The sequence below is a fragment of the Rhynchophorus ferrugineus genome, unplaced genomic scaffold (assembly GCF_030347505.1).
Source record: "Rhynchophorus ferrugineus isolate W39M unplaced genomic scaffold, kcgeb_rfMv2 rfM1, whole genome shotgun sequence".
Taxonomy (NCBI): domain Eukaryota; kingdom Metazoa; phylum Arthropoda; class Insecta; order Coleoptera; family Curculionidae; genus Rhynchophorus; species Rhynchophorus ferrugineus.
This window is the reverse complement of record NW_027472580.1, coordinates 33,789,905-33,806,185: the sequence shown is the minus strand read 5'-3', so window position 1 is coordinate 33,806,185 and position 16,281 is coordinate 33,789,905. Positions and strand designations below refer to the sequence as shown.

General features: G+C 31.9%; 3 protein-coding genes across 3 annotated transcripts in view; 1 reads left to right on the top strand and 2 right to left on the bottom strand.

Annotated features, from left to right (window-relative positions):
- Sb (serine proteinase stubble) overlaps window positions 1-5,280 on the top strand; it is a 29,340-nt gene extending 24,060 nt beyond the window's left edge. The window contains exons 2-7 of the mRNA XM_076419400.1: window positions 498-587; window positions 646-916; window positions 972-1,379; window positions 1,460-1,548; window positions 4,378-4,570; window positions 4,631-5,280. Coding sequence (XP_076275515.1) covers window positions 498-587; window positions 646-916; window positions 972-1,379; window positions 1,460-1,548; window positions 4,378-4,570; window positions 4,631-5,213 — 1,634 coding nt within the window. The 3' untranslated portion in view covers window positions 5,214-5,280. The remainder of the gene's footprint in view (window positions 1-497; window positions 588-645; window positions 917-971; window positions 1,380-1,459; window positions 1,549-4,377; window positions 4,571-4,630) is intronic.
- Naxe (NAD(P)HX epimerase) overlaps window positions 1-8,133 on the bottom strand; it is a 43,232-nt gene extending 35,099 nt beyond the window's left edge. The window contains exon 1 of the mRNA XM_076419421.1: window positions 8,027-8,133. The gene's annotated coding sequence lies outside the window, so the exon portion shown is untranslated. The remainder of the gene's footprint in view (window positions 1-8,026) is intronic.
- A 3,043-nt stretch (window positions 8,134-11,176) lies between these two features.
- Window positions 11,177-14,165, bottom strand: LOC143206738 (beta-1,3-galactosyltransferase 5-like). Its single transcript, XM_076419414.1, has 2 exons — window positions 14,086-14,165; window positions 11,177-13,506 (listed from the first exon to the last, which is right to left on the bottom strand). The coding sequence occupies exons 1-2, from the start codon at window positions 14,096-14,098 to the stop codon at window positions 12,461-12,463; spliced, it is 1,059 nt and encodes a 352-aa protein (XP_076275529.1). The 5' UTR covers window positions 14,099-14,165; the 3' UTR covers window positions 11,177-12,460.
- Window positions 14,166-16,281: the final 2,116 nt, after the last annotated feature.

Below are 16,281 nucleotides of genomic sequence, written 5' to 3'. Positions count from 1 at the left end.
CTTAGTGTTTGATGGTAGACAATAAGAACGTTCACTATTATTAGGTTTGACCCGTTATTTAAATTAGAATATCTCGTTCAATTGACTTGTTGGCGGTTACGAAACATAGCATATTTTCCTGAAGATGATGATCATAGCATTTGTGGTCATTGTACAAATGTGTGTGAGAATGACTAATGCTTGGAAATTTATTAGCATTTTGTATACTCTGATTAATTTAATTGGCTAACTGCTGTTTGTATGATAAGTTTTATGTGTCTCAAGCTTTATTTGTAGGTAAAATAACATTAAAATGATTGAAGTTTCATCTAGATCTTAAATAAAAAGTGTGTGAACATTAATAGTCGTAATATGAAAAAATTTCAGAACTTTTTTCCGTTCCCGTTTGACATGAAGTAATGATCATTTAAATTCGAATAGATCATTAATATATATTGTAGAAACCATCTCAACCAAACCATCAAACTATTTTATTAATCAAGGCTACTATGTTTTAGGACCGAGAATGCCTTGGGCCTTTCTGGCGGGAAATATCTTGTTATGGTGCGCAACCCAGATAGCTGTTGGTAGTGGATTGAACCGTCAAGGTAAGTGGTAAACACTGACTGATTCGAATGTGCAGATGAAATAAATGTTTTTATTTAGGTTACAAGATCAACCCTAAGCCGTGCTGGGTCGATGGCCGAGAGGGTACCTGCATGTTTGTCTTCGAGTGCATAAAATCGGGAGGCGTCCATATTGGCATGTGCGTCGAGGCCTTCATGTTTGGCTCCTGTTGCACATTCAACGCATCCCAGCAAGCGGTACCGCCTTCTGGCAGCACTTCCTCCCTCAAGCCCCAGCTTCTGTACAGCGCGCCCACTGTGACCACGAAGCCGATCGGTCACGGAGAAATCGGGATTACCAGGCCGGCCAGGTGAGGCATTGACCTGAAATGGTGATTCGTGCTTTTTAACAATGGGTTGTTGCAGGCCGCCAACGCACTCGGGACCAAACAATGGATTTTCGATGGCGGGCCGACCTTTCTCCGTCGAAACGACGATAACCGCAAGGCCGACCCATTTTATGTCGTCGCGACATTCGACAGAGTCACCCAAACACAGCCTGAGGCCCATGAGCACGGACGACGTGGCGGAGGCTCCGCAATCGCACGCCACTGCGCCTCAAGCCCCCGGCGGACCGGGAGCCGCTTGGCAGTTTACTACCGAGCCGGATTTCATCACCCGAATCAAGAAACCCAGCAGCTACAAACCCAAACCGAATAAACCTACCAAAAAGCCATTACAGAGCCATTCAAAACATTCCTTAAAGCCAGTAAAGACAACTACTACAACTACAACCACCTCTACTACAACGACTACAACCACTACAGAGAAAACGTAAGATAATTGTTTCTAAATTAAAATTAAAAAGATAATATAATAAATAGTATTCAACAGACATGTTTTTATTATTTTAGATCCATAGGCATTACACATTTAGAGCCAGTTCATGATGATATATCTAGCTTCAATAGTCTTCTAGAGGATCAGATAAATCACAAATTTGGTAAATAATTATCTAGGACTAAGTATTGCGATTTCTTATTACTGTATAGTATCATATTTTCATCTATGAGAACCTAAATCTAATTATAGTTAATAAAAATTTTATTAGTACTTGATGTAACTCATTTAATAAATAAATTTAATAAAAAAAAGTTAATAAATTTCGTAAATTCGTGGTAAATAAAAAAGTTTATATTATTTTAATATTCAAGTTCATGCTAAACTCGTAGTGAAAATATTTAGGGTCATATTGTCTCGTTCTGCTTTACTAAATTTGTTATTATAGTAGTTCCACTACGGAAAACATCATATCATATATCATCATATTATAAAGTTTGATTTTTAAATATTGCTTATGAAATATATATTATTTATTTTGGATTATCATCATTTTAATTCATCATTAGAAAAATGAATTTTTACTATTTTTAAACAATTTAGTAAATCAAAGATACCTATTTAGCAAATATTTTGTGAAATGTGCTTTTTTTGAAAATTCAGTTATTGGATCCCTTCTCAAAAAATGTTCTCTCGGGGTGGTCGACAAAATACTTTTTACTTATAGATGTATAAAGCTCGCGCTTGAAATAAGGAAAAAATATGAAAATAGAATTCTAGGTAGAGTTCCAGCTGGTTCTTGGTGATTGGCTTTTTTTTTTCAAAATGACCCTCTTGTCACTTTTCGAATTTAGCTGTGTTTAGTTTAAGTTTTTTCTAAGCTTCACAAAATTTACTATAAGTATATTTACTATATATATATATATATATAAATTTCATGATCTTATTCATTTTATTTCATGATATTTGGCAGGCCGTATAACAATGAATATCCACGTTTTCTCCAAGTTACAAAATCTTATAGATTAATAAAAGTGCTTCTTACACACTGTTTAAAACTCTATCTACCATTACCTACTTTAATCCTATTAATTTTCATTTGTTTTATTGCAACACTTTCCAAAAGTAGGTAGTGTAGAAAACCCTTTACATACGTACTATACAAATACTACATATTTTCTTCTTGGTTTTTAGTTGTTTTGCCGACGTGCTGGTGAAATATTAATCATTTATATTAATCAATCGCAGTTTTTGGATCGTCTTTGCTTAATTTTTTTGGTCATTTCTCTGAGTACCCGTCGTTCAATCAGATCTAGTAATTTTACCCATTTTGCAAATTAATGATTAAAACTGTCGGTAAAATCGGTACTGTCAAATAAACCTGGTGATATATTCTAGACATATTTTACTATTTAATGAGATAAAAAAAATGGTTGAAATTTTCAAAATCACCTATACCCCTAAGGGTAGACAAGTTAAAAGATTGAATGCATTTTGATCAGCGATATCTGGTCACTGGTCAGACTTCGAAGTATCAATGTAAATAACTTTTAAATAACCTAACATAATTGTTCAGTTCGATGGTTTCTGACATTTGTCTACATACTATAAAAATTGATGAACCAATTAGTTCCAGACATTTACATGCTATGGAAAATATCTTAATGAAGACAAACTACACGAATTGATAGAAAAAGGCATGTAGATCTGGTTCAAAATCGTGGTTTCGGACTGTGAGTGGCACTGAAAAGTGGGTCTACCACGATATTCCTAGTTTTCTGTGCATATTTGTCCGAATTATTTATTTCTGGTTATTTGTTATCAATAGGTCACTGATTGTCGCATATTAAACGAGTGACTTTATTTTTCATAAAATCTCCAAGAGAAATATGTAGAACTTGCCTTAAATATTGTATCTGAAAATTTTTTCGAGTAAGCTTAAAAGTGTCACTCTGTAATAATGTAGAGACGGATTTTATTCTTGGTTGTACATATTGTTGGAGTTTTTAACACGCGATCGGATGGATATGACGGATAGTAGATGGGAATGGGAGTATCTATAACGTCCCAGCATAAGTCTGTTAAGGTTCTTGATTTGGCTAGTAGGATAGAGAAGAAGAAATAATGTTTTATTGGCCATAACTTGTTGCTATCTCAGTGACAAGCTCTTGGAGCGTATTACGTCAATTATTAATGAATGATCACATGAGCGTGATGCAATTGCACTTAGCTTGCTAGAGAAATCCGTTCAGATAAAAAATTTACCAGATCCTTCTTTCAATAGCCATTCAAATAATTTTCAAATGGTAAACCGCTTCCAAACAGAAATGTGGAACACTTCACGATTTTGCGTGTCATCCTTGCGCAGGGCTTGCGAAATTTTTGGTTTAGTTCGCACTAAATTTTACCACATTTGTAGTCATGTTGAAGAATAACATTGTTGTATATTTGGTCGTATCCTGACTGTAGCATATTTCGCGTGAGTAACATATTTCGCGCAATGGACAGCTAAAACATCTGTTAATAATTTCCATGTCAAAACCGATGAAGCATGATTGCTATAAGCTTTACCTAAGCTTTACCTTACCTAAGATTGTTATAAGCATTTATTGACTTTCAGCCGCCTTTTTCTTCAAATTGAAGTAAAAAAGCAAATCTTGCAGCGAATACAATTTACTCAGTACGCATTCTCATACTAGAGATCTATTTAAAGATAGTTGTCGCCACCATAATATACATAATTTACTCTGGTATATTGGTACAAAATTTAGTAAACATTGATATAGAATAATGAATATAAACTGATATACCATCAATTATACCACATTACCATAAAATATATTCTATATGATGCATTCTATGTGAAATTCTACATATTTTTTGCATACTAGTTAATTTAATTAAATTCAGGATGATAAAGAATCGCTATACTTTTTTAATATAAATGTTATATTACATTTTCTGGGTTAAATTTACGAAATAAATTTTTTAGAATGCGGAATTCCCAAAATACTTACTAAAGGTCAGTCCAGAATAGTTGGAGGAAGGAACGCCCCATTTGGAAAATGGCCTTGGCAGGTATCAGTACGTAGGACATCGTTTTTTGGATTCTCCAGTACGCATCGATGTGGCGGCGCTATCTTGAACAAACTGTGGATAGCCACCGCTGGACATTGTGTTGACGAGTACGATTTAAACGTTTTGATTGTATCTGTCTCGTTATATTGAAGTTTGTTTTATTTCAGCTTGTTGACATCGCAAATTCGAATCAGAGTCGGTGAATACGACTTCTCCAGCGTGCAAGAAGCCTATCCTTACGTCGAACGGTCGGTAACCAGAAAAGTAGTCCACCCCAAATATAATTTTTCCACCTACGAATACGATCTCGCGCTGGTGCAGCTTGAACAGGAGCTGGAGTTTGCTCCTCATATCCTGCCCATATGCCTCCCAGAGTCGGACGATCCCTTAGTAGGTTACAATGGTACGGTAACTGGTTGGGGCAGACTCAGCGAAGGGGGCACATTGCCGTCCATCTTACAAGAAGTACAAGTCCCGATCGTGAGCAACGAGTACTGCAAACGGATGTTCCTAAGGGCCGGTCGTCACGAATACATACCGGAAGTATTCTTGTGCGCCGGTCACGAAGAAGGCGGTCAGGATTCGTGTCAGGGTGATTCGGGCGGGCCTTTGCAGGTCAAGGGCAAAGACGGACGTTATTTCTTAGCGGGCATTATATCGTGGGGCATCGGGTGCGCCGAGGCCAACTTGCCCGGCGTCTGCACCAGGATATCGAAATTCGTCCCTTGGATATTAAAATATGTCGTCTAGTTACTGTTTATAATGTATTTATTATTTATACTGTACACAATAAAATAATATATTATGTAAATAATAACATATTTTTTCTTTATTCCTAGAAGTGATGTCACGCGTTATTGTAGCTCAGTTTGATTAAATAAAAAAAGTAAATCTGCACGTTTGAATATCTTTATTTATCAAATGCTGTTGGGTGAACAGCAGTTTTATTTTTTCACTATATGTGCAGAGTGCAGAGATTTGTCTCTGAAAAACACACGACAAACTGTCTCATGATCAGAATAGTTGCGTGAGATTGTTTATATTGAAAATTTTATCAACAATATTTTTTATTTCTATTATTTAAAAAATAGGTTTAATGTTCAATTGTACTTTTACAGCTTTTCTTTGTAAATGTCAGGACTATAATTCAATTTTAAATGATTCAGCAGATTGCATTATGATGCATTAAATCACATCGGGTAGATTTGTAACTAACCTCATTTTGAAGCCTTACATTTGAGTACGTGTAATTTTGTTCGAAGTGCGAATAAAAAATGTTTTCACTGCGAAAATATCAGAATTTGTACTGTGTCAAGCTTATAGTAACCATACTCCATCAATTTCAACCTGTGAATACTGGTTTCGATGTTTTGAAATTGGTGATTTTGGCACCGAAGATAAAGAGCGTTCTGGAGAGGCAAAAAGTGTTGAAGACGAGGATTTAAAGGCATGACTCAATGAAACCATCAATGGAGATCGCTATTCACTACTATTAAAGCGTTTGAGCCGATCACTGCGGGAAAAACGGCCGGAATACTACCAAACACACATCATTCTCCAGATCTTGCTCCTAATGATGACGGCTTGTTCCGATTTTTAACCCACTTCGAAAAAGAAGGAGGTTCTATGTTCGGCTGTATATATATTTTTAAATGTAACATATGTTCGCTGATTTCTCCGTCTGTGACGAGCCCTCAAATAATACAAAAATAATCATATAATTTTATGTTATAAACACAAAATTAAATTAGGAACAAAACAAATCTAATTTAATGTTACTGTTTGGGCGCGATAGCAACTTCAAACTTTTTTATTTAGTTATTGCAAGTTTTATTTTTATTTAGTTTATATTCTGTTTTAAAACGTTTTTTTTTTGTGCTAGAAGTCTAAGTTTGATTATTTTTTATTTTTTAGCCAGTTCCACGCCTATTTATTGAAGTCTGTTCAAGTTTTTTTGTAAAAATATTAAAATTAAAAAAAATTGTCCATTAAAGCTATATTAAACAATTAATAATATAATCATATAAAGAGAGAATTTCATTTTAAAGACGCACGAAATTAATTTACAAAAGTACTTATTAAAAATGAGACTATTTGATACGTGAGATAATTATACAAATTGCTTCATAATTATAACGAAGATAAAATCCTTAATTTGTTATACTTAAGTATGTTTAATATAATTCTTTTATTTGCAGATAACCAACTATATATAGATACATATCAATCAGTGAACAGAAATAATATAAGTTACAAAATTGGTTGTTTATTTAAAGTAATTATGGAAAATGTAATAAGTGATCACAAAGGCATTAATTAAAGGCAAATTAAGTAGAATAAATTGCCTATTGCAGTTTTTAATAAAGTAAATGTCGTTTGTTTAACTCGTAGACTTTTTTCTAATTTTATCTAGTTAAGATAGATAATTTAGATAATTATCTATCTTAACTATATATTATAAATATTAATTAAGATGCTATTTGATATGTGGCAACGTGTAATAGAATCAGTGTATAAAATTCGATTAGTGTTGGTACTGGTGGGGACATATTGCTAAATGTTTGCAAAATTCTTGAACATATTTGATACGGCAACATTGCAACGTATTGCTGTCATAGATTTTTATGATGTGTATAGGTTGTTTTATTGGGCGGGCTATAAAAAGTCTATTCAAAGTGGCAATGAATTTACGTCATCAAGAATAATGTATAGTATTGCATATTGCAGTTTGTCATTTTATTTTAATACCAGGCAATATATTCTTTCTCATTTTATTCCAGTTAAACAGAGATACAGTGCTGTCTGATACTTTCTAACATATAACCGATCAGCCTGCAAAAGTCGTTCGGTTGTCAAATGTCTGCAAAATTCTCCATTAAATTAGTGTTTATTACTTATTATTACTCTCCAACATTAGTGATAAGAGGTTATATACTGAGATATTCAGATAAATAGATCGTTAGTATTTTTGCGTTAGTTACCACATATTAATCTTAAAGTAAGTAGAATTTGCTAAGAATTTAGCACCGTATTTCGAAAATTAAGTTCAAAGTTAAAAATTATTAAAATATTTTCTAAAGCTTAAACTGCAATAGTTGGAAAAAATGACCCAAAATCTTCACCTTTACAAAACAGTTCTAAAATAAGTCCCGATCACGGTTAGCTAGTACCAGGTTAACTAAGATTTAATACAGCAAGTTGTTACACGTAATTTCTTATCAGGCATTATATTAAAGGCAACTGAGGGTGCCACCTTGTCCTATGTTTATGTTATGTACTCGCATGCATTTTTATCAATTAAATATATTGATAAAAGTGTGAAGTGTCAACGTAAACAACTGTTAATTTCGATGGTTTTGACAAATTTCTACATAAAATAATGGTTTTCCATTTGCTATTAGTGAGTTATTCAGTATATTATAGAGACGCTTATCATATTTGTTGTTTGATTTGAAAGAGTCTCTTGTCAAAATCCCAAAAAACAACTTTTATAAACTTATTTAAATACCACAACTGAAACAATCAGCAAGATGTATTACGAGTTTAACAATTGGGATACTTACTACAGATGCCTATAGATGTCAGTTGAAGAAACTGATTGATGCATAGTTGCACATAAAGACCTGCAACATCCAGTAACAGGCACAAAGTCATTTTTTGCATATTAAGGTTCGACCACACATCGCAAGAGTCATCAAGCATAAGCTGTTGTATACTGAATGTGAAGTTCTGCTTCACCCAGCGTACTCACTAGTCATAATGCCTTCAGATTTTCACTTGTTAAAATAGAATAGATACTAAAGTAATACGAAAATGAATCGACGATTGAATCGCTGTCAAAACAAGGGCGCTTTTCGGTATCACTATTGTAACAACATGGTTACAACAACATTATTGGAAACGTTGCAGAAAATGGTCAGTTTTTAACAATAAAAGCCTTTTAAATTGAAAATATAACGAAAGTACATGCAAGAACTTAATATCGATCAATGATTTCATTGACACTACATGTAATTTATCCCTAGAATTTTAAAATATATATTATCTGGTGTCTGTTTATAATGCCTTTATTATTTAGATTGTAAACAATAAAATAATACGTTTTGTAAATAATAATATATTTTTTCATTGTTATTATACTTCTATAAAATAAATATCAGTTTCTTGAAAATAAAATGAAGATACTTAAATCATTTCAGTTCTGATTAAATGTTATTGCTACATAAGCAAATATTTTTAGATGACTTGTTATCTAACGTTTTGATTGTGACCCGGGAGTTATTCTAAAAATATACCTTTTTGAGAATCTAGTAATTTAAAATATACATATTATATTAATAAGGAATTATATATTATTTTGCACTTTCTGTAGATTTGTTTACTCGAGATGTCATAGATCGATTATTGGATCATACACGAACACATTTCATTTTACAGATGCTTACGTGCTAAACAACCCTCGTATAGCGAGACTCCAGCCAGCCCACCTTGTAAGTGAATTAGTTAAATCTCAGGCAATTGTTGTTTTAAAATAACATTATTTATTCGCGAATTAGCCTAATGTTGACTCTTTTATTGGAAAACATGACATGGTTTCCTTAGTAGAGCCAGGCAGAGATTATGAAATGTTTCTTTTGTATAAAACATTGACACGTGGAGATAAAAGTCTAATTACTTTAACAAAACAGTTGAGATTGTAGTATAAAACAGTGAGTGTTACGATTAAGTAAGCTTAAACAGATTATAAAATGTAATTGACGAAAACTTTCTCTAAAAATAATTATACTGTTGAATTTCACAGAAAATTACGTATTTTACAACTGTATTAATCGACATGGTTTAGGTAATATTTAGAATTGTCAGTTATATTTGTTTTTAATACAAAAAATATGTAATTAAGATGTTTGTAACACAGGATTAATATTAATTATAATTAATATTAATTTATTAAGAAATATTAATAATAATATTATTAAAAAATATATATTATAATAATAAATAAATATTATAATAATAATTATAATGACATGTAGAATATTGCTAGTCTGTGTGATATTAGACTAAAGTCTATTTTCACACTGTGTCTATTAATTCTATAAGTCGGTATATTCAACTGTTTGACGAGGGTATTTAGGTGGTACACTGATACTTCTTCAGAGGTCTTTACACTGCTATTTCGAATCGTTATGGGTTTCAAGGGAATATCACGTTGAATCAGTTTGTTGGAAAGGTAATACGCTGCGTCGATGATGCCACGCAGAATTTGTTTTGAAACCTTTGAGGGATGGCTTTATTCAGTTTGCTGTTGGAACGCCTTGTTATTTAAGCATAATTTCGATTTACCAATACATAAGCTAATAGTTACAAGTTAATCGTCGATCCAAAGGCACTGCACTGGCACTGAAATACTAAAATTCTATTTGAATCCACAATTCGATATTGTTGAAATAAAGCTGAACGCTCCTTGTGACTGTAACGTCAGCACATGTTGCCACAGTAGACATTCTTGAGGTCCGTAGATTATCTGTATAGAGGAGGTATAATAACATGTTATGGTTGCAGTTCTGCGGAGTATCTGAGTATATTGGATGTAATGTATTCATCACTCTAACCACAAAATGTTTATGTTTGAGGTAAGATTTTAGCACTTGGAAATGAAGGAGGGAAATGAAAGAAGCTTTTTCTTTCACATCTTACCAATATACTGTCTCCTATTGTTCAGGTTGCTTGAAATATATTGAGATCAAACATTTTTTTATATAAGTTATTACTTACCAAAAGCTTGAAATATATTGATATCAAAATTTTTTTTCATATAAGTTATTACTTATTTGGTTGGCGTAAAATTAATATGATTTTGTGTACTGACAATTTCTAGTCCACTACTTTGAAACTTATTTTTATAATTTATTTGCAGTTTCTTCATTATTTGCATTTATCTTTACATGCCATTAGGGGGACAATATAAATATGGGTATAAAAATATTTAAAATCATATTCAGCATATGAAAATCTAAAATCGCAAAATGAAGGCTATTTTAATAAAAGTATATTATGCCATGGTAAATATTGAATATTTCTATGTAGAACGTAATATTTCACTGCTACGTTTTTTAATTATTTATTGAACGTACTAAAATGTGAATTTTAGTACATTAAACAACGGCCTGAAAAAAATTAATGAAATTATATCTATTAAATAATGAACATCAAAATTTAAAAAAGTTAATAGGCAGGTGAAAAATCCACAAGACAGTATTGATTGATCATAGATTAAAAGTCCGTGAGCTAATAAATATTGTTGAAATTAAAAAAAAAGACAGCTCAAAGAGAAGAGAATCAGTTAGTTAACCAGGAGAGAAAGTAGAAAACGAAAGAAGAGTTAAAGCATAGCACTGAACGGAGAGAATAGACTCCAGAAAAACTGGTAACTGACCTATCTCTAGTTGTCATACTATTAGTTTTTAGGAACATCAAAAGGCAAATAGTTCCAGTGAATATCGCGCGAGCTCATTCTAATGTTTGAATGATTAAGTTCTTATTAAAAAATACATAGTTAATAAATGTAATAAAACAATATGATGTTAAACTGTTAAACATCTCTTGGAAATCTGTGTATAAAGGTACTATGTAGAGTGAATCTTAAGAAGGTATACGAGGAAGATATGGGACAGTGAGGTTAAAGTGTATATTATAAAAAATAAATACAAAAGTTTTCTTAAATATAATATAACATAATTATTAAAATCAGTATCACAGGGCGTTAACTAAGTCTTATAAGAATTATATAAAATATACAACAGTTTCTTTACATCAAAGTTTGTAACAAGAAAATAAAACAATATATTTAAAAATGTTTTTATCAAAATATTTCATAAAAAATATTTCATTATGCAGTACAAAACAATGTGTATTAGTTATAATAGTCATTAAACAATATCAAATAAGCTATAGAATAACCATTCTTGTTTACTTAAGATAGACAAACATGTAACCAAGAGAAATTTTATTTAATTTTATGCATTATAAAAGAAAGATATATTTAGATAAATATCAATAAACATAATAAAGTTGAAATATAATTTAATATAGTTAAACTACATGTTATAACAGATAATACATTTAAGTAAATATTATAAATATATTATGATATAAATGATTCTTTCTTATATTTTAAAGTCTCATTTTTACCAACTACAACCCTACTTAACGTTGGGTCTGAACCACAGTCCTAAGCATTAAATCTACCTACATACGCTCTTACCTAGCCTGGTTATTGTCATGATTGGGATAATTTTCCATGTCGGACGTCGAACTAGTGCCTAATGGACAATCACAACAGTATGAGGATTATCCTGTCGCCTAGACCATTCGCCAACCAAGCTGACAAGTGATTATAATTGAATATTGAGGGATTTATTTTTAATTCAATGTTTCATAGTAAAATATTATATATCTTTTTCAAAATATTATTAATAGATACTATTTTCTCAATCTTTTTGCAATCTATCCGCGGATTTATACAGTTTTGCATATTTAATCTAACGCAATAAAAATAAACTTTTAATATTTTTATTATATATGTTAAGTAAGCGGTACTTAGACTGGCCGTGGTTCCATTGGTGTTTAGAAGCAACTGGATATTACAGAGTAGGAAATATGTTCTTGATACAAACGAACAATGTATTGGTCAAGTAATGGTCACAATTTTTGACCTTCGAGTATTTTTGTTGGATCTGGGCGTTAATTGACTATTTCCACTATTTCTAATTGAAGTATTCAACATGATAAGTGAAACTTAAGAAGTGTTCAGTATGATAATATATGTAAATCCTTAAAAATAAATTCACAATCCTAATACATTAATTGTAAATAAATGTAATAATACAAAAAATCTGTTTAACTTTAAAAATCACATTGGCACTTATTTGTCATGAATATACTAAATTACACGGTACACACTTGAGTTGGTGTTGTAATTGGTACTTTAATATAATTTATAATACACTATCTCCTATAGTTAACGGCACAGGTTTGCCCCGAAAATACTCCCAAAACCTCTTGATTAGTTTAACGTTCATATTAGGTGAACCAAATAAGAGACGCATTTTATCATATTTTCCGTCAAACAGGAAATTTGGGTTCTTCCCTGCCAATGTATACCTGCTCATATCGGTATGTTTCAAATTCGCTTTACTTGCCGCAATACCATACACAAAAGCGTCGTCAATGAAAAGATACTTGAGATTTTGACTCTGCTCATACAATTGAAAACAAACATCTGGTGAGAAAATTGCATACCAACCAGAACAATAACTGGGATAAAAACGATCTGGATATATATCTTCAGGAACGTACCACTTAGATCGATTGTTCCGAATCACTGGTGAGCGGCTCATGTCGTTGCAGAGAAAAAGATTAGCTGCTCCGTAGGGAGACAGATCATTGCTGAGAAAATTGAGCAACAACGGAGTGTTTACGAATGAGTCGTCGTCCATTTTTAAAATATACAGTACTTTGGGACAGTGGTATACCACATATTTTAGCGACATCACGGCTTTATATGTCATATTGTGGTAGGAATCTATAAAATTACCTTGAATGATGTCACCATGCAATTTACTCTCGATTTCGATTTCTTCCTGTAATTTATCGTCAGTAACCATTCCCAGTAGGAACATTAATTTTACATTTTTTCTTGGAAAACCCCATGTGCCACGAATATTGAGACGATGCTCTAGATGACCAGGTGCTGATGGCACCATGATTAACAAAAATATATCCGCAGAGTCGCAAGCGTGTTCATTTAAAATAGTGAACGAAAAATCTTCAACATCCACAAGCTTTTTATAATCGTTTTCACTCAGATTCTTCATATCGAAGGTGAACTGAACCGGACGTAGTCGTATCTTGTGTCTGGCGTGAGGTCGCTCGAAATATTCCGCACATTTTGAGGTACTGATCACGTCGAGATAAAGTAGCAGGTAAACCAACGAAACGTTAACCAGCACCAGAATAATAATAATTTGTTTGTTCTTGTATCCTGAAAAGTTTAATAATTTTAACTATGTATCAGCAACAACGTCTCGGTCTTTATATAAATTCAAGCTGTTTTTGGGTATTACTAATTTATTCTAATTTATTCTATATCTAGCCAAATTTTTTATCTTTTAATAGTTTCTGAAATTCGATTTTCAATGTTCATAACTGTATGATATTAGTACTAAGGCAAGATAATTGGACAGCATAATGTCAAATACATCTGCTTTGTCAATGATGCTAATACATAACTAGGTTTACACGACAATTTTTAGCTTAGTGGTCCAGTACTGTATAAAAAATCTACATTTTTTTAGTAATACTAGAGTTTATTTTTTGACATTAAACAAATCAAAATTCATATGGAATAATTTCAATATTTTCTAATGATGAAGTTCTGACTTCAGTTGCGTAAAGTATAAGTAGAAATAAAGATAATCCATTAAAATTGTAAATATTAAATACAAAAACTACTCAAGTTTAACACTAAAAAAATACTGACTACACTCACACAGTCTTGGTAATATTTTGATACAGCGAGAATATATTTAAGGTTACCGTAGAATATATGAAATTGTATTACCTTCGAACATCATATTTGATGCGCTTTTATCTTAATTTTATATTGGCACAATCTAACATGACATGAACTATGGGTGGTCTTTTTATACGTATATAAAGCCACGATATATGGGTAATTGATTACGTAGAGATAAGATAAATAATATTATACCCAGAAAAATAAAATCTCAACAAACATAACAATGAATTAAAAAATATTTGAAAAGCTTAACTTAATTATAAATATTTTATAAAATCAAAAACACGATAGTGATATATTCGCTGATACAGATGTTGGGTTCTCCTGAATTCTTCACGATTAGAGCCGTATGGTTTAAGAATAAATAAAGGAAATATTAAATGTATTATAACACGCATTGAACCGTTTCAATATCGCCGTTTCAGTGCTCGTCAGATAAGAAAAAATAAGTTTTTTGTGGTGTATTTTAACTGGCGATGAATAGTGGATCTACTACAATTCTAAGCACAAGGAGACATAGGTTATTCCAATAGCATCTAAGGAGAATATTCATAGCCATAAAGCCTTACTTTTCGTATTATAGAACCATTAATATATATCGACATTATCGAAGTAAACAACATATTGTTGCAATAAAACACCTGTAATAGCGAATAAAAAACTAAGAGCCATCCTTTTGTATGTCTTTTATTTGGGGAGTGGAGGATTTCGAACATTGTCCTCTATCCAAAGGACTATCCTAATCCGTTATAGAAGTTTATAATAACATCATTCATTTGATAATCAGATATTACAAATCACTGTAATATGACTTTTTAGATTTTTTTTGCAGTATATAGACATTTCAATAAAATATCATTTTTCTCTAACATTTTGAGTTCATATATATAACATGTATTATGAATAGTAATGAATAAAGAATGGTAGCAAAGTCTCAGAGCGATACGGAACATTTGTCAAAATAAATATTCGGAATAGCCTGATTTGATTCTTGTAAATTGTACACGTTGTTCGGAAAACTCTTGTTTCAGACTAGATATGTAAAATATCTACAATTGGTCTAGCCGTATGTACCGATATACTAATGTTTTTAACAACATAATTTGATCTGGCCTTTCATACACTATTGCAATTTTCTCTAGAAACTCTGAAAACGACCGTTCCATGGTTATCGTCTGATACTGCATAACACGGTAACACTAGATGTAATACTGTTTTTAGTAAACTAGCTACAATTTTTTTTGCTGGAAAAAGTAGAATATGGGATCCTCTCCTCAATGCCTACATAAGAGGTCAGTTTACATAAGTAGTAAAGCACATTTTTTTGGCAAATTTTTTATTCAACATAATTCCCTTCAAGGGTGATACGCTGATATAGCGACCCTACAACTTCTCGATACCATTTTTGTAGAACGATTTGTCCTTTGCTTCAAAGTAGGCCTCAGTTTTGGCGATCACCTCTTCATTCGATGAAAATTTCTTTCTAGCGAATATTCTTTTGAGATTTGAGAACAGGAAATAGTCACTGGGGGCTAGATCTGGAGAATACGGTGAATGAGGAAGCAGTTCGAAGCCCAATTCATGGATTCTTGCCATCGTTTTCACTGACTTGTGACACGGTGCATTGTCTTGGTGAAGCAGCACTTTCCTTTTCTTCAACCTGCACTTTCCTTTCTTAATATTGTCAAAAAAAGTGTTTTACTATGGTAGGCTGGGGACTTTTCAACTGGCCTGTTAACTGCTGATGAAAAGTTTAAAAAAATACATTATAGGTGAAACAAAGTTCACCGGAATATACAACAGTTAATATAAGAAATTACTTAAATGAGGTTGTAATGTGATTATATCCAGAAAAGTACGCAGTACTGTTGTAACTGTTCTTAGCCCCAATTTGTCATTAGAACATTGAGTAATTTGTCACAGCGAAGAAAATAGTAAAAGCAGACAATTGTCTTTTTCGAGCTATAAGAAAGTTAATACTAAATATTTGGCCACCTTAAGTAACATAACAATATTAAAAAAGCGGTTTGTATTCGTCTCTTAATAAAATTACAAAAATTATAACCTATAATAATAATAATCCTAAAGATAGCGGTCCGAACGGTTTTAAAATATGAAGTCAAGTATATAAAATGAAATCAAACCTCAACAACTTCTCCCATGTCAGTAGCTCATATATTTTATGTAATGAAAGAACAATTAATTAAAATATAATTACTGCGATTGATGTAAAATATC